At 40.1% G+C, this 18,603-nt stretch overlaps 1 protein-coding gene across 2 annotated transcripts; it reads left to right on the top strand.

Moving 5' to 3' along the window:
• Nucleotides 1-670: 670 nt before the first annotated feature.
• Nucleotides 671-17,584, top strand: g3bp2a (G3BP stress granule assembly factor 2a). 2 transcript variants are annotated; one of them, XM_061770847.1, is made up of 13 exons: nt 671-860; nt 2,779-2,897; nt 2,974-3,055; nt 4,187-4,360; nt 4,460-4,550; nt 9,108-9,213; nt 9,289-9,463; nt 10,074-10,166; nt 10,276-10,378; nt 10,473-10,529; nt 11,897-12,028; nt 12,141-12,268; nt 14,748-17,584. In XM_061770847.1, the coding sequence occupies exons 2-13, from the start codon at nt 2,803-2,805 to the stop codon at nt 15,021-15,023; spliced, it is 1,512 nt and encodes a 503-aa protein (XP_061626831.1). In that variant the 5' UTR covers nt 671-860; nt 2,779-2,802; the 3' UTR covers nt 15,024-17,584. The 2 variants fall into 2 exon arrangements, with proteins under 2 accessions (XP_061626831.1, XP_061626833.1); XM_061770849.1 differs by having other exon boundaries at nt 672-860; nt 12,141-12,259.
• Nucleotides 17,585-18,603: the final 1,019 nt, after the last annotated feature.

The raw sequence follows: 18,603 nt of genomic DNA, 5'->3' as shown, positions 1-18,603 counted from the left end.
TAACATTCTCGGGTTACATGGCGTCGAACAAAATCACGGACAAAGACGAAAAATTGCCTATCGATACGTATTTTGATACAGAAAATGTATCCCTACTATTTTACACTGGTAAATTTCTAGTTTTATTGGTTTTTTAAATTGTTTTTAATTTGTTTTTTTTTTATCCATTAGTTTACCTGTCTTTGATTGGTTTCGTGTTGGTATGCATTCTGTGTAAATTCATACATTGGAGTTAAATATTTATTTTTGTTTAATTTGGATGATGTTACGTAACAGTGTTGAGTATGCTGCTGACCGGTTACTATGGTAACCAGCCCAAAGACACCAAACTGAGGCTGGAGGGCCCAGTATGGGTGATTTTTTTTTGGGTGGGGGGCGCACGGCCAACTTTCAGCCAAGACATTTGAAATTAATATTATGTGAATACAATAATATCCATCCATCTATTTTCTGCACCGCTTATCCTCACTACGGTCGCGGCATCCTTGTTCTTTTGGCTTTCTGGCCGTCTAAACACATGGAATGCGCTGAGGGCATTCACCCGCCGAGTTTAGAGTCGCCGTAGGCACGCAGGAGCGTGGTAGCTACACGTCTTCATATCTATGCTCATGCTGCCCACTGCAGACCGCTGATTGGTCGGCTCGGTGCGCTTGGGGGTTCTTGCCCCAAAATGCAGGGGTAAAACAATAAATCGAAACCTATTGCTTTAAAGCTTCAATCCCTCATTCCTCGGAGATCATTAATCGTTGCCAAGTGGACGAAAAGCACCTGGCTGTGTATTCTCGGTTCACTGTTGCTTATATTACTATTATTAATATTGCTATAATCCATTCTGTCTACATAGATAGGTCTTTCACACGGTAAGTTAGCCTTATCGTCAATGTTGTGGCTGGCTGTCAAGCTAAATGCTAACTTTAGCAGCATTGTCTCATCAAACTGTTCTTTAGGAGGAGCCGGCAGTATTTTAATGTTGTTAAACAAACTCGTAGGTTGCCCTCCCCCCCCCCCCCCCTTTTACAAACACCCCACAGTAGCTGGCAATTAGCAGGATTTCTACATTCTCGTTGCCCCTGCCTTTTGTTTTGTAGACCGCAGAACGTTTGATAAGTTGAGGCTCGACAGTCAATTACAAATTGTAAGGGGAAAAAAACCCAAAAACATTTATTTATTTCTTTATATATATATATTTTTTTATAAATGTAACCTTTGGCATTGAATATATTTAAAGTACCAATTTGGAACGATAAGATGTTACAACGGCTACCTTCGCTTTCTGTTGTGTCGTTGTTTGTGTGTCCCCTCCATTTGCAGTTAATGTGAATTTTAGCAACGTGCTTATTACATTGTTTGGTTAATTCTTACAGGCTTTGTAAGAATAACGCTCATTAAAAACGTCTTATTTACACGATATTCTAGTCGATGTAACCGCGAGTGTCCCAAGACTGAAAGAAATAAGGACGACGCCACAAGTTAGCCTAGCCGGTGCTAACGCGAGTTGGTACGGGCTAGCCGCGGGGCGACATTTTGTTTATTTATCGTCAAAATGTCTCTCTGTATTTTATTAGGATTATAATTGACAAGTCCAGGGGACGTCGTGTACGCTAACTAATACATGACATAATGCTACAGACAAGAGGCTTGTATTGTTCATGTAGGCCACCGCTGTACAAAGAGTAGGGATTAGAAACATAATTATAGGGCTAATAATAAGACTTTCTGCCTTGTGTAGAGTGTCCTGTATTGTCTCGACCTGCGTCTTTATCTCACAGAATGGACGTGATGTCCCATCATGTCACACTCAGCTTCTGATTTAGCCTCCATGCTAACAGTCCGCAGTTGTGTGACTGATGCAGGCCGAGAAGTGAGACAAAGAACTTTTTTTTTTTTTTTTTTTTTTCTTTTTTTTTTTTAAACCCTAAATGTCAGGATTTTTCCTGCATACAGAATTTGGAATGCGCCACTGCCGCGTATTTTTTCAGGCCACGTAAACCTCTGACATCATGAAAGCTGTTGTTACCTAAACAGCCTGGCATAATCAGAATGGCACCAGTTACCGCTGCTTTAAATTGAGCCAGGAAAACCCCTGACAGTAAATCAACTTTGGGGAGATAAAGACACACTAACTACTACTAGAAATGTGGAGAGATTTCTCAATTAAGACCGCTTAAGCAGACAATCTGCTTAAGATGGTAGGAATGGCCACTTCAACCAGAGTACAACGCACTAAGTATTTTTGTGGAACATTTTTGTTTTGAGATCGCCCATAGAAAATCTGGTCAAAAAAAACCCTTTAAATTAGTGTTAAACAGTATAACTTCATTATTTGTCAATACATCTCCTTGACCCTTTCATTTTGTCTGCTACTTGGGGCACACTTCTCTGATTGGCTGACAAGTTTCAGTTAAAAACATCCAACAGTAAGCTGGTAAGGACCGAAATGCCAAGGGGTTCAATGCGTTAAAATTACAGAGACGTTTCAAATGCCCTCACTTGCCCTAAAAACTCGACTCAAATAGCACAAAAGGAACATTTGTGAGAAGAGCAGTGTGGACAGTAGAATAGATAAGTGCACAACCTATCTATTTTTTCCTGAATTTATTTGTAATGGAGGATTTCAGAGCTCTTCATGTTTTTTTTATTTTTTTATTTATTTATTTTTTAATTTTTTTAGAAAATGCCACATAGATGGTGGCCACTTTTTGCGTTTATACAACTACTAACATATGCTTAATGTAGATGAGCATTGATATAACCAAACCATGTGTTTCTCTCCTCTAGCACTTAATATTGTTTACCAAAGAAATGGTGATGGAGAAACCAAGTCCCCTGCTTGTAGGGCGGGAGTTTGTGAGGCAGTATTACACACTGTTAAACAAGGCGCCAGACTTCCTGCACAGGTAATGATCGATAAGCACGTACACGTTTCTCGGTGAGGGTGTATCACTTAACTGTTTAACGCTGCTTTGTTGTCAGGTTCTACGGGAGGAACTCTTCCTATGTTCATGGGGGTCTCGACCCGAGTGGGAAGCTTGTGGAAGCAGTGTACGGGCAGGCGGTAGGTCACCAACAATGCCCCCCACCCGCAGAATAAAACACAGTGCAGTGGTACCTCAATTTACGAGTTTGTCGAGTTATGAGCAGTCACTTTTTTTGCTTTGTTGTGCACGTTTGTGGGCAAGGAGAGCCACACTTGCTGATGCACTGTCAGCCGTTTATTTAACAAACACACGAATACAAAATGAGAACACTCGTTAGGAGCTGCTGTAGGCCACAACTCACACCCAGACACTCACGCAGACTAACCGACTCCAGCTCCTGGAGTCCCTCACTCGCCCATGCGCCTTCATACCACACATCCAACACAAGAATACTACAGTATATATTTACACTTTATGAAACTAGTTTGTTTCTTTACCGTATATTTTTTATATAAAATAATGTATATATTTTTTTATTTTTTTAAATGTAACAAAAATCTATATATATTTTTTTAAGTTTTAAGTTTAGCAATGCATTAATGGTATTTCAGTTCCTTTCAATGGGGAAAAATGATTTGATATAAGAGTAAGTTAAATTACGAGCTTGGTCACAGAATAGATTCAACCTGTAAGTCAAGGGTGTCACTGTACGCAGGCTGGATTGGCACCACATGATTCAAGGGACAATTTGCTTGCTTGGTAAAAATGAATTACTGCATGTACAGTGGCACCTCGGTTTACGAACAGTTCGGTTTATGAACACTTTTTTAAAAATTGCACGCTATTTTCAGTTCATGAACAGTCTTGGCATGGCCGTGGAAAGCTCAGAACTTTGAGCTTTTTCTTGCACCACATAAACATCATTGGCTTCATGCTTCAGGTATCTTTTTTGTGCCTACAGTAGCCAACACTCCCACAATGCAATCCAAAAGCTGCGCTGCATTGTGGGAGATTTTGGCATTTAGGGCCAGCAATAACCATAGTGAATGTAAACATAATCATAAAAGCTTATGACACTGCACAGTGATTTGGGTGTCACTGGTTCTCTTCTGTGGTGACATTACAAAAAAAGTCAAGAGAAAAATCAAAACTCACATTTAGGGCTAAACTCTCAATTCTCCACTCAACCCTATCTACTGTGCTACGCTTGATGTTATAGTCCAAATCACAAGCCGTTTGACTGACAAGTTTTGTTGTGCGTCTCGTAGGATATCCACAACAAGGTCATGTCTCTGCAGTTCAGCGAGTGCCGTACAAAGATCCGCCACGTGGATGCCCACGCCACGCTCAGCGACGGCGTGGTGGTGCAGGTTCTCGGGGAACTCTCCAACAACGGGCAGCCCATGCGGAAGTTCATGCAGACGTTTGTGCTCGCCCCAGAGGTAGGCCACCGCTAAACGCCTTGCTCTATTGTTCATAGCTGCGGTATCGGTTTGTAACAAAATGAAAAATTGATGAATCTTTTGAATTGCCTTCGCCAGGGTTCAGTGGCCAACAAGTTCTATGTACACAATGACATCTTCCGTTACGAGGACGAAGTTTTTTGCGACTCTGAAGCCGAACTTGACGAGGGTAAGGCATTCACAAATAAAATGGAAAGCTGAAATGTAGAATTTGACCAAACTTTCAGGGGAAAAATATTCCTCCGAAAGTAGCATAGTATTAATGATTATGATAATACAGTGATGCCTTGAGTTATGAGTTTAATTTGTTCCGTGACCGCTTGTAACTCAAACAACTCATCTCAAATCATCTTTTCACATTGACATAAAGGAAAATGCCATTAATCTTTAAAAAAAAAAAAAAAAACACCAAGAACTTGTTTTTTTTAAATGAGAAAAACATCACTCTTAATGTATTGTACTTCATATAAACATTGAGTAATACTATGATTAAAAAGAATAGAATGAATTAAGCACTTTGCACATCATAATTCAATGGGCATAGTGCTGCTCCTTCTGGTCTGTGTGCCTTGGCCACCAGAGGGCAGTATAACACAAAGTTAATATACGACAGTGAAGGTTACAACAGCTCAGTAAGCTGCTGTAGTATTAGTAATTTTATAAGGAAAAATAATTTTTTAAATTATGTATGTGGGTACCAGAATGTTTAAAATATGTAAACAGTATTTATACTTTACATATTTGAGACAAAGATTACAACAGTACACGTATTTACTTAAATCTTTAATTATACAACCTTATACAGTAATTAACATCCATCAACATTGCCTACTGAGAGAGGCGAAGAGGCTTGCGTTTGTTGGCAGACGAGAGGCTCACACTTTAGGTTCACTTGGAGACTTTTCTGCTGGAGGCGCTGATGGTGTAGCTGGGGTTTTACCTTGGAGAAAAACATGGGGATGGGTAGTTGTTGTCTTTGTTTTTTTCTTTTGCTTCAAAATTCTCCTGTACAAAGACATAACCCAGAGTTGGCACACGTTTCGCTTCCTTATTGAAGCAGTTTTGCGGATGTTTGCTTCCTCTTTCTTGATGTACCGCAATGTAGATTCATTCACACCATAATGGCGTGCCACAAATGCATAACTTCTGCCCTCTTTGATCATATCTAAAAGTTTCACTTTTTTGCTGATGGCCATCTTCTTCTTCCTCCTGGGCGCCCCGGAGGAAGCTTTCGCAGGGGCACAGCGCTTAGGCGGCATTGTAAGGGCTTAACTAATCAAAAAAAGTTATTGCTTAAACAAAAAAAGTTATCACGAACAGTGCCACTAAGTATGCGAGACAGTCAACAGCGTGGACGAGACTGGAGAGACACAACAAGGGAAGATGCTGGGCGAGGCTGCGATGATGTGCAGCCAATCAGCTCACGGGATAAATCCACTCGTGTTCTCATTGGTCGATGTCGCGCCGGGAACCAATCACGCGTCTTGTATGGCCGTGGCATGTACAGTACAGTGCAGGCATGTGCAACGCCTGAGTCAACTAATCTCTTTGTTTGGCATGCGGGGAAACCTTCTCTCTTGTGCATCAACATGAAACAACGCGTCTTTCCGCAATATGGCTGCTCATATGGCTGTATCTTTTTCATTTGTATTTTTTGATGAATTTATTTTTTTTTGATGAATATTTTTGGAAAAACCCACGAAGCACTGTAGCTATAAAACGTGAAGCGGCAAGGGAACACTGTATATCGTTTAAAGTGTTATTAATACCGCGACATCAGTGTCCTTCAGCCGGTCTACGGTGTTTTGCATTGTGCGTTAGCATAAAGCTAGTGGAGTTTGTGAAGGCAAATTATGCGGTTTGGTCAAATACACAAGGTGTGATTCTGTTGGTTTTGTGTAGTTTTACACTTCAGTTGGGAATGGTAATAAACGGCTTGAAGCAAACACTTGGCCTCCTTTTTAAGAACTGTTCACCATCTTTTGCTTATTGTGACGTCCGCTCCCACTAGCCCTCGTTACTCAATTTCTTGCTCGCAACTCGAGTCAAACAAATCGTCAGACCGACGGCTCATATCGTGAAAAACTTGTAGGTCGAGGTACCACTGTAACCTACATTTATATACCACCTTTAAGGGGCCCAAAGATGCTTAACGTATTGTTGTGGGTAATTAAAATGTTGAGTGTTTGGCGCGCCATGTTAGGGGAGGAGTTGGTAGGGGCAGATAGCCGACCGGCGTGACAGTGAACAGCAGCGATGGAAGATTGCAGTAGAGGTCCGGCATGCAGGCAAGCAGGCAGGTGAGGCTCCTTCCTTGTGTGGTTGATGCTGGAGAAAGCAGGGTGGCAAACTTCTCAAGATGATTCAGCGAAAGGTCCAGCTCGCTTTAGGCTGTAGTGGAAGTTAACAGCTGATCAGCTGCTAACGTCTAACTGCTCAATGTATGATAAGGTCAAGAGAAAGATGAGAAACAATACGTCCTTGTTCGAACTGGGGCTGTCACTATTGATTATTCTGTTGATCTGTTGATGTGAATAATTGGATAAAAAATATTTTGCATTAGTTTATTGCAAATTTTCATTTTCTGATTAATGTTCATTAAGTGATTATTGTTGTGTGTTCGGTATTGTTTAATGATGAAACAAATCCAAATAAACATAAGCAATATCACACGAGAAGGAGTGACGTAGTCGCCAACCTTTTTGAAACAGAGTTACTTCTTGGATACTGATTCATGCAAAGGGCTACGGCTGCTTCAGGTTCAATGAAATGTCAATTACAGCTGCAACTTATTTTTGCAATAGATTAAACACTTTTTTTTCAATTTTTTTTATTTAATTTTTTTTCTCTCTCTCCTCCTCTTCCATAAATACATTACGGGTCAGTTACTGGTTTGGGCCGTAATGTCAGAAAATGTTGGTCATTGTTCTCCAAAGTAAAAGCAGATATTTGCAAATATCTTATTTTGATTGAAACCAAAGTTAATCGGTCTGCTTTAATGGAAGAATTCTGAAATATGAGAATATTTAGAGTTGAGAGGCTCAAATCAGATTTTTTTCCCCAAGGTAATGACTCTAAGCGATTAATCGATTATCAAAATAGCTGTCGATGAATTTGATAATCGATTAGTTGTCGATTAATCCATTAATTGTTGTAACGCTAGTTCGAACCAGACGTCTATAATTTATTTTTATTTGGCTCTTTTTGTCTTTCACCAATTCAAAGCAGCCGCGTCAAAAAGGGGTACATATTGTAACTATGCACATTGTCACTTGTTAATTTTGGGTAGTGTATTATTATTTTATTGTTTACATTTTGCACTGCTGAGCTTCTTTTGTGACATTTATAGGCCAATTCATACTTTCCGCGACCGAATATTTTCAGGGTGCGTGTTGGTCCATGTGACGTAAATATCATTATCCATTTGCAGTCAATTGCGCGGAGCCCAATTTTTGTCCGCGCAAACTGACCGCATATAAAGCACGGTGAACACGCGTGTGCCAGCACACCCTGTGTGGTGTTTGGTGCTGCGTATGTGGGGCAATGCGAAAGACCAGTTCATCAAAATTTGAGGCTGGCATTAGAATGTAATGATGACGCGTCTCCTTATTGATTGCGCTCATGTCTTGCACCCGTTTGCTGAATTGTCCGTCCCTTCTATTATTCACGTTCAGTTGTTTCACATTCTATCTTTGTTTTACTTTTTCTTTCTCTGCAGCCAAATGCAAGAGACACAGGAGCTCTGTTTTGTTTCGCTTTCGCGGGGTCACCAATTTGAGTCAATGTGCATGCGTCGGATGGGGATGTGTGGATCAGTGCACCTGCGTGCAACGCGCACCGACGTGAACCCTGAAATGTAGTATGAATGGAACTGCGTGCAGTCCAAAATGGTCTGTGGACGCACAATGCGGAAAGTATGAAAGGGTCTTAGGAATGCTGAAAATGAGTGTGAGTGAGACATCTGTAATGTCAGTCACCTTCACATGACACTATTGTTTTTACATTTTGAACTTGTTTTACACTTGTATCATAGTTAAAAATGTGTTCAGTAAGTTTCACCGCCGTGGAACTCATTATTGCCGTTTCCATTAATTTCAATGGGAAAATCGTTGAAAAAAAATTGTTTTAGTCCTTAGAGGAGGTGTTCTCAGGCTTAAAGCCAAGGCACATATTTTACATTAGAAAAATCTTAAGGCACAGCACCAAACAAAAATGTCACAAAGTATAGATATTGTAATAATGATCTTGTCTCAAGTTACTCACAAGTTTACTTACTTGGTGTGAAAGATGGGCCCGTTTGGTTGAACAATTGTTTGTTCTGTAAATAAGTGTCTTGTTGTGTGCTTAAATTACTTTATTTTACCTTAACGCTGTAAATTGTGAGATGCCCACCAGATTTTCATTATTCTTGCAACAGTGACAAAGTTCAATTCTGTGGCAAGAGGCGGATACACAGGTTAATTGTACCTTCTGTCATCTAGTGGAAGTGTTTCATTGTTGTACCTGTCATTTGTAGTAAATAATTTTCAGACTACTGAGTAAAATGAGATAATTTTCATGTAGCACACCTGATGATAGAGTGCCGTGGCACAGTGGTTAGGAATCACTGCCTTAGAGGTTCAAGGGTGCCATTTTTGTCAGATTTTAGCTTAATTTTTTGTTGTTGTTGTTGCTGCTGCTCGAATTCTCTGACAGGTGTTATAAAATGTAATTGTTTCCCCCTCAGAATCAGAGGAGGAAGTTGAACAGGAGCCAGAAGAGAGACAGGCATCCCCTGAGCCGCTGCAAGAGAACCCCAACAGCACCGCCTACTACGAGCCTCACCCCGTCACGTATGCTCATGCATCTCTCCTTTTATTCACTTTGAGGCATTGATGTTAAATTTGAGCCCATTTTGTGCTCTGCAGTAACGGAGTGGAGGAGCCCATGGAGGAGCCGGCTCCCGAACCAGAAATGGAGCCTGAGTCCAAAGTTGAGGAGGTAAAGTCTGAAGTGGATGAGAAGGTTCTGGAAGAAATGGAGGAAAAAGCTCCCTCACCAGTCCCGGTGGAATCTCCACCCCATGCTCAGGAGCCACCCAAGGTATGTGGTAACTAAACGCAAAGCCTTGAAATGCGTCTTGATCAGTAGCTCTTAAAAAGTTTTAATGCTTAGATTTTTTTTCCCCCTTGCACTACAACCTTAAGGTTTATGCAGTCAGCGTTGTTTTGTTTTTCCCTCCCTTGTTCCCATAGTTACTGTAGCAGTAATAAACTGCAGTTTTCTGCACAGATGCAAAATGGGCACAGTGGGAAGATAATTGTGGAGATAAGTGCTAGAGGACTCTGCATCTTTTTGCACAATTGTTTTTTGTCAATGTCTTTATGTCTCCAAAGTGTTCTGTAAATTGACTGTCTGTTGTACTAGAGCGGCTCCAACTACCGGAGACAAATTCCTTGTGTGTTTTGGACATACTTGGCAAATAAAGATGATTCTGATAAAATATGAATTATTACTAAAGTAGTGGTACTCTTGTACTGGGATGCATTAATTTCTTGTATTTTTCAAGCAAACTCTTTCTAGACTTTTTTTTGCCACAGAAAGCTTATTTTGAACACTATTACACAGAAAAATGGCAAAATGCAGTTAGATTCAACACAACGTGGATTTACAAGATTTCCATTGGAAAGTTGACTCTCTGCTTCCCCCCCAGACCTTTTCATGGGCCTCCGTCACCAGCAAAAACCTGCCTCCTGCTGGCACCTCTGGAATCTCACCCCACGTTGTCAAAGTGCCAAGCTCACAGGTAACCATACTTTGAAACACCTTTTACATTGAAATTCATTAATCTTCCCTACTTACCAAAAAACATACCATTTAGACACATTTATAATGTTTCTCGCATCCGTCTGTAGCCCCGAGTTGAACCCAAGCTAGAGACGCAGCCGGCGCCGCTCCGACCCCGAGACCAGCGCACACGTGACAGACCGACCTTCCCCCCGCGAGGACCCCGACCAGGTACTGCCCAGCTTCATTCATTTTCTGCCGTGACAATCTTTCGAATTTAATGACATTTTAAAATCGATGCCCCCTCCTCTTGCTCTCACAATAGATGTCGTCCCATCATCAGAGGGGCAAATGGGAAAACCGCACCTGAGTTTTGTTAAAGGTAAATGTGAATTTTGAAGTCGCATTACTGAGTGTCTTGATTTTTACCTCAACGAAGCGCAGTGTTCAAGGCAGGAAGTTAAAGACTTCATTTTCATGAAATGTTGGAAAAGGGACAAAAAAAAAACAATGTACAATATTTCCCAAATATAGACTTAGTATAAAAGTGTCAATTTAATTTTAAAAAACACCTTGGTTTTGTCATACCAGTGTCCAGAAAAGGCCCCTTTGGTAGCTACTGCTTTTTGACCCAGTTTTGTATCCGCTTTGTCCATATTTTGCTAAGATTGCTCCCTTTTCTCTAATTGGTTGCCTCTGTGTAGAAGATCCACTTGTGAGAGCACACGTGTTTATGTTGACAGTGCTGGTTCGGGAACAGAAAGGTAGGCGGAGATCTTCGCTAGTGATGTGGATAAGCTTGAGAAATTCGAATGACCTGATTTCAGGCCTCTCGGCAGAAAAACGTCTGGAACCCAGGAATGCGTGGGCGATTTTATGTTTACTGAGGCACCATAGAACCAATATTATCCCAAGATGATATCTCTTTATATGGCTGTACGTCTAGGGCAGGAGTGGTTCAGTGCAAGTAAGTTTGTGACCTTTCATCTTGAAAATTGTGATCGGCTCTGATTCCCAATTATTATTAGGGCTGCGTGACATGACCTTAAAATCAAATCTGATTAGTCGTCCCTCGACATGTTGGGGTTTTCTTATTGAGGGTTGACTGCACCGCAGATTTAAAAAATAAAAAAAATATTTTATTGTACGCTATAGTACAGTTATTTAACTGCATGTCTCCGCTAAAATAAACATCGTTGGCTAATTGAATATAGCCTACCACCGCTAGTTAGAATGCATTGTAATGCATTCTAATGCACACCTCCCTCCACTGACAGTCACTGAACACCAAACTGGCTAAAACTAAAACTATAACTACTAAAACTGGGCTTTGTTTTTTTACTGAAACCAAACACAGGCTTTTGTACTTTTTTTCCACCCGCCACCACCATTTACTTGTATCCACTTCAAGAGAAATAGAATTTTTTTCCTTAAAAATAATGTGAAAATGAACGTGCTTCCTCTTGGAGTAAATGTCCCTTGAACCACAATCTTTATGACATTTTAAAGCATGTAAAATGTTCAACAATTTAACATTCACAAAAATGCTCTGTTTGGTATTAATATGTAACTGCACAACTGATGTTTCTAATGGGGCACTAGCAGGAATAGATGTTTCTTTGCTGTATGACTCAGCCGTGGGGAGTTTATTTCAAAAATTTGGCTTTGGTGGAGGTTCTACAGTGACACACTAATTTAATGATTGAAGAATTTTTGCGCACGCATTAAGTTGTGTGTTTTACACGGCAGGTGGCAGAGGGGAAGGTGAATCCGGCGAAATGGACGGCAGGCGAACCGTGCGCTACCCGGACAGCCACCAGCTTTTTGTCGGCAACCTCCCGCACGATATCGACGAGAGCGAGCTCAAAGACTTCTTCATGAGTATGCACGTGTTGTAATTTTTGGACGACACTTGGCAGGATACATTGTGGACATCAGTGACTGCATATGGAGCTAGTTTAGGATTTAATTTTTGTCTTTTTCCACATTGCAGCCTACGGGACTGTCGTGGAGCTGCGCATCAACACCAAGGGTGTCAGCGGGAAGCTCCCCAACTTCGGATTTGTGGTGTTTGATGACTCATATCCCGTGCAGAAAATCCTTGGGGCCAAGGTAGACGGGGCATGTATTGACATTTCATTACCCACTTTTACTCACTGGGTGGTGCTTTGGTTTAGGTCAGTGATTCCCAACCAATGGTTCGCACAATTGGTCCTAAAATCATTTACTTGCAAAAAAATAATGTATTTTTGTTAATATATTTATTCCAGTGACTGCATAGTGTCAGGCACAACAATTAAGTGCTCTTCAACTAGATGGCAGAAGGTATATAATTAATCTGTTTATCTGCCATTTTTGTTTGATGCTGTGCTGTGAGATTTTTCTGATGTTAAAAATATTTGCCTTGGCTCAATAAAGGTTTTAGGTTTACATGAAGGTCCAGCACTCTTACGACGAATAGTTGGATCACATACAAAAATCCAGTGTCATGACGTTGAGCACAGGGAAAAGCATGCAATTAAATGGAGACTGTGGAGACTCCATGGCAATATATAGTAGTTTTAATTAGGCTTTACGCGATCAGGATTTTTGGGGCCGATCAGCGAGTTTAAAAAAAAAAACAATCACCGATCCGATCACAAGATGGAGCAATGTCTATTTAAATTACTTGTTCCTTTACTGTATATACTTGTGTACTTAATTGCTCAAAAAAATATTCATTCGTTCATTCGCCTTCCCTTCCGCATATCCTCACTCGGGTCGCAGGCGTGCTGGAGCCTATCCCAACTATCTCCGGGTGAGAGGCGGGGTACACCCCGAACTGGTCGCCAGCCAATCGCAGGGCTCAAAAATTTTTATTTATAGTAAATGTATCTTTGTTCATCTATTTATGCCATTGAGGCATAGTGACACAGAACAAATGAATGGTCTTCTATTAGTTGTCAGGAAATATATACAGTAATTAATGGGTCCACTTTTTGTGACTTTTTTGTTTGTTGATTTTTAAATTGTAAAATCTTACTTGGCTCCATAAAAGTTGGAAATCACTGCTCTAGTCAGATCATGTATTCTAATCAGTCAGGTCAAACCAACAATACAACCTGACAGAAATAATGGGTACTAACTTAGTGTAAATAAATTACTTTATTGTAATTAAATTACTTCACACAAACCAAAACTTTAGAGCATGATTCGACAGAACCCCTGCATGTTCGCTTACAACCGTTAGTGCTAGCACTAGCTTGCTAGGCTACATAACGTTTTGTTGCCTGCTTGCGACCGGCATCGTAGACACCGCCGACACTTTTTTAAAAAATAACTATTGGCTGTCAGATATTTACAGTACTATGTCAAAAGACACGACAAGCCTAAAAATAAACTAGCTTTTGGATTTGAATATACTGTTAGGATTCTTAGTGTTTCCTAGAAGAATTCAAATAGATTTTCTTCTCAAGTAACTCGATATGATCCCACAATATTTCACCATATCACAATACATTTTCCTACAATCGCGACACAGTGATTATATGAAAATGCTTTATTCATTCCGTAAGGGAAATTGTCGCAGCAGCGACATTCATACATAAACACTCATATTAATATGAAACCACATTAACAGTTTAACCAGCAATCTATTATGTACCACTTATCAGAAGGTAGGGCTGGCTGATATAACCTTAAAATATATATATTTTTCTACAAGAATCTGATTCACAATTTCAATTGGAATTTTTTTCCCTCCTTGTAAAGCAAGTTTTGCTCAGTCCCGCCCCCTTTTGGGATTTGCTTTACCGTGGTGCCGTGAGATACGAGTGACCTGACTTTCGAGACTTTTTTTTTCTTTGACTTTTGAGTTTAAACTTGAGCACTTTATGGTGGAAGGTGACTCACCCCACTTGATGACAAGCATCCGTTTGGCAGATATAATTATTAAATATGCTTCAAAAACGATGCTGTTTATTGGCAATCTCAGATGACGGTCACTGTCAAACGAAACCTTAAAGAGAAATTGCATGTTATGCATTTAAAGCAACCCCACGCAGCCTCCACTACTTGTATGCTAACATACAATCGGAAACACTACAGAAACCTGGGCTAACACTTAGCATCTATGTGGCGGTTTTATTACACTTGAAGCAACAGATATCTGAACACAAAACCTTGCTAGAACACACGTAGACGTGCCATTTAACAAGGGTTGGGGTTTGCGAAGAAAAACTAATATTAGTGTCGTAGTGATGAGTTGAGAGGACTTGACTTCTCATTGAGCAGTATATCTGTCCATTTGTCTGTCTTACACTGCCCCCAGGTGCCAAAGGTACATACACTAGAATGAGCAGCACAACTGAAGAAAGTGTGACATAAACTGTTTAATTAATTTTAATTCTGTTTAATTATTACTGTATGTTTTTAAATGACAATTAAACTGTCCCGCCCCCAACCACCTTTTTTCCCAAGCACTAACTTGCATCAACAAGTTACTCATCAGCATCAACAATACTCAGGTTATATGAAAATAAGATCTTACACTTGGAAACAATGTATTTGGGTTTTGGTGTGCTTCCGCCATCCTAATCTGACTTTGCCCTTCCTCCTGCAGCCCATCATGTTCCGAGGCGAGGTGCGTCTCAATGTGGAGGAGAAGAAGACGAGGGCTGCGCGCGAGCGAGAGATCCGGGGCGACGACCGTCGGGACATGAGGCGCAATGACCGAGGGCCTGGAGGCCCGCGGGGCATCATGGGGAGCGGCATGATGCGGGAGCGCGACGGCAGGGGACCGCCACCCCGAGGCGGCATGCCGCTCAAACCGGGCATGGGGTCTGGAAGGGGCTCGGTAGGCCTCGGTGAAGGTCGCTTCACGACCCAGCGCCGTTGAGGAGAGCGGGGAATCGTACCGCCGGCTTCAAACATATATATTTTGGTTGTCCTTAAACTTTTTTTTTTTTTTTTTTTTTTTTTGGGTTCCCTCTTTGCTTTGGAATCTGACACACGCTGTCGCGCTTATTTAATTGTGAGCCGAGGATTTTTTTTATTTTTATTTTTGCTTCGGCAAGAAATCACAAACTTATCATTTGTACATTTTGTGTGGTGAAAGCAACCAGGAGTCATCTTGTGCCACATTTGGACGGACTGAAAGACTATAACTACAGTTTAAAAAGAAAAAGACAGCCTGTCATTCTGGATAAAAGAGATTATCTGCCTTGACTTAACCTTCCATTGCACATTTTCTATGGTAGTTACTGTTGGAAGATGCAGAAGTTGTGCTGTTCTGGGGGGAAAGGCCTACCCCCCTCACGCCCCCTCTTTTCGAGAGACCACTGCTTAAAATTTGTATTACGTATTCGCCAATATGCACTCATGGATACTTTTTTTTTTTTTTTTTTTTCCCTCCCCCCCTCTTCTCTCTCTTACCCCCCCTTATGTCGATATTCTCGCTCGGAAAGCCACCGAAGCAACACGACACAAACGGGGCAGGCCTCGCTGCTGTGACCAATGTATACCGAAAATTTCCATTTTACTGCTGGATGGACAAGATGACCTATTTTTGCCTCATTTCTAAGTATAAATAATCCAATCCACCAAATGACAGTATGTTTGGATGGGGGTGGGTGGGTGACAAAGGATAAAGAATGGACGAGTGGTGCTCTGGTTTCTTTTCATTCAAACTTTTTTTTTTTTTTTTTTTTTTTTTTGTTTGTTTTCTTCCCCGCCAGCTAAGGATGAAGGACGCCTTCACTGTCGTCAAAAAGTGACAGAATAAATGTACAGCAAAAGTCATCGTTTAGTGTATTGAATTCTTTTCTCTTGATATATATAAAAGAAAACAAAAAAAAAACGGTGCCTTCTGCTTTCACCTTCCTCGCTCTTACTAAAGCGATGCCATTTTTGGACTTTGTTCGGATTGAGGTTAATGCTTAGGGATCATTGCTTGCTTTAAGATGTAACTTTTTGTACATTTTATTTGCGTTTGTCAGATTTTTTTGAAGGGGGTGTGCTTTAATACAGAGGAGAAAAGGTAAATTTTTATTTCTTCATAGCGCCAACCAACACACGTTGGTTTCATTTTGACATAGTGGAGCTGCCCCAACAACAGGTTCTAATGCAAAAAAAAAAAAAAAAAAAAAGTAAAGTGAAAAGCATAAAACAATGTCAAATCTGTACAGGCAATTTAGGGATTATGATCAGTAAAATTAAATCACCTAATGCTATACAAGTGCAATAGTTAACGCAAACTAAATAAAACTACTCACCATTGGACATAAGGCAAATTGTCACCTAGCAGTTTTGTTAGCATCCCCTTGGTAACTAGTGTGTATGTCATGTTTAGATAATTTGATTGCTCATATTGAACGATTTCATTTCCTGCTCTATGGTACCTTTCTGTGGCATGACAAAATTCCAAAAAGCAACTTCTGTTTCATCACCAAAAATTAGGTTGGAGGCCAACTTTTTGAGGTTCCACTATTCTTTTTTTGCTCTCAGGTTTTCTTGATTGTTAATTCGTTTCTTTAAAAAAAAAAAAAAAAAAAAAAAACTCCACTTACTCACAATTTTATAGACCACCTAGCAACAACCTGAGATCACCTTTTCGAGCCGCGTTATAATTTTTTTTAAATATATATATAAATAATGCCACTTAGTCATTGTGCTTAATATATTCATGTGTCCTACAGGAGGTCCTCTTTTTTTGTCTTTCTTAGTTTCAGCTGGAAAGGAAAAGATTTTTATTTGATAATCTTGCACTGAAAAGGGGAAAAGTGATGTAGCAACTAAATATGCTAATGAGGTTTTCCTTGTCCAGAGAGTATTGCACAATTATTTGTTTTTTTTTTTGGGCGGGGGGGGGGGGACAACATTCCCAGGGGCAATCTGTCGGTTTTGAGCGTGGCCTCTCCAAAATTCAACTGAATTGGTGCAACCTATTTTCAGAGAAGTACTTTTCATTAATGCTTTATATTTTTCCTGTTTTTTTTTTTTTTTTAAAGCAAGAATGACGATCCACCCCTCATAGATCCTCAAAAGCAGACAAATGTGTAAATTGTTATTGTCATGATTTTCCTCTCTGGTTGCAAGTAGACTGGATAGCCACAGTAAATCATGCAAGTCCATTTGGAATGAAAATAGACTTTAAAAAAAAATAAAAAATTGACAGCAATCTTTTACTGTGTTTACCCTTGTTGCTACAATACATTTTTTTGTAGTTTCCTCTTGGTTTGATTTTCATTTTCATTTTGAATGTGTTAGACTTAATAAACTACTGATATCAGCACCACTCATAACATTGCTCATGTGTTGTGCAACTTTGCCATTACTTTAAGGAGGCCTATTTTTATTTGTACAGTGGATCATCCAAAGTTAAACGTGTCGCAAGTGCATTGTTTTGTGTGGGGAAAAAACAAAAAAGTCTCAAAAGTATTAAACCAAATCTCATGAGCATCTGTGACTGTTACCTAGTGGCTCGTAGAAGGTATTGTTTCTGGAATTTCAGCCAGACTTCTCTCAAATTCCATTTCTGTTTCTATGGTTATCCCACTTTGTGACAACAAAATAGTTATCCATCCATTTTCTACAGTACTTCTCTACACTAGGTCCGTGGGTGGGCTGGAGCCTATCCCAGCTGACTGGGCGAGAGGTAAATTACACCCTGGACTGGTCGCCAGCCCATTGTAGGGCACATACAGGCAAACAAGCATTCACATTCATTCACTTTCACTCCAGATAGCCAGAGAAAAGCACGGGGGAGAACATTTATACTCCACAGAGGAAGGATTTGAGCCTGGATTTGCATCCCCAACCTCAGAACTGTGAGGCAGATGTGCTATTTGACCACTGTTCCACCACAAGGAAATAAATTAGAAAAATTTAAAATACATTGACAATTTTTACTATACATTTTAAAAAAAGGTTAAATTTTTCTGGGGTTAAAATTTGTCATTTAAAGCTATTTCATTGACAAAATTAAACAAATACATTGGAGTTCCATTCAGGCTATATGAATATTATATTTGTACATTTTTATTTACCTGAAGATTACACAGTAAAAAAAATTATACTGTAAATAGAGGTAGTTAACTAATTCATTGAACAGTCAATTTCAACACATTTGTTCATGTTTAATATTTTTTTATATATATTTATTGATTTTGTCCCAAAATGCTCATTCTACATTGTACCTGATGGGTTTATTTTTTATTTATTTTTTGTCCTGGTTATAGATAAGACACACATCTTTTGAGGTGCGTGACTACAGAAACGCTAAGCTAGTAGGGGCAAAGTAGTCACCGCACTCCGTGTGTAGACGGCAAGGGGCCCTAAAGAACAGGGATGCTAGCACATTGTGCTGCATACAGTTGCGTACAAGGCCGTACAATTGCGACAAAGGAACGAGGAATAACCTTTCACAGGTAAAAATATAATTTGGGCTTTGTTTCAAGTTGTTTTGTATTGATAGCATA

Source organism: Phyllopteryx taeniolatus, chromosome 4 (assembly GCF_024500385.1).
Source record: "Phyllopteryx taeniolatus isolate TA_2022b chromosome 4, UOR_Ptae_1.2, whole genome shotgun sequence".
Taxonomy (NCBI): Eukaryota; Metazoa; Chordata; class Actinopteri; order Syngnathiformes; family Syngnathidae; genus Phyllopteryx; species Phyllopteryx taeniolatus.
This window is presented reverse-complemented; position numbering and strand designations above follow the sequence as displayed.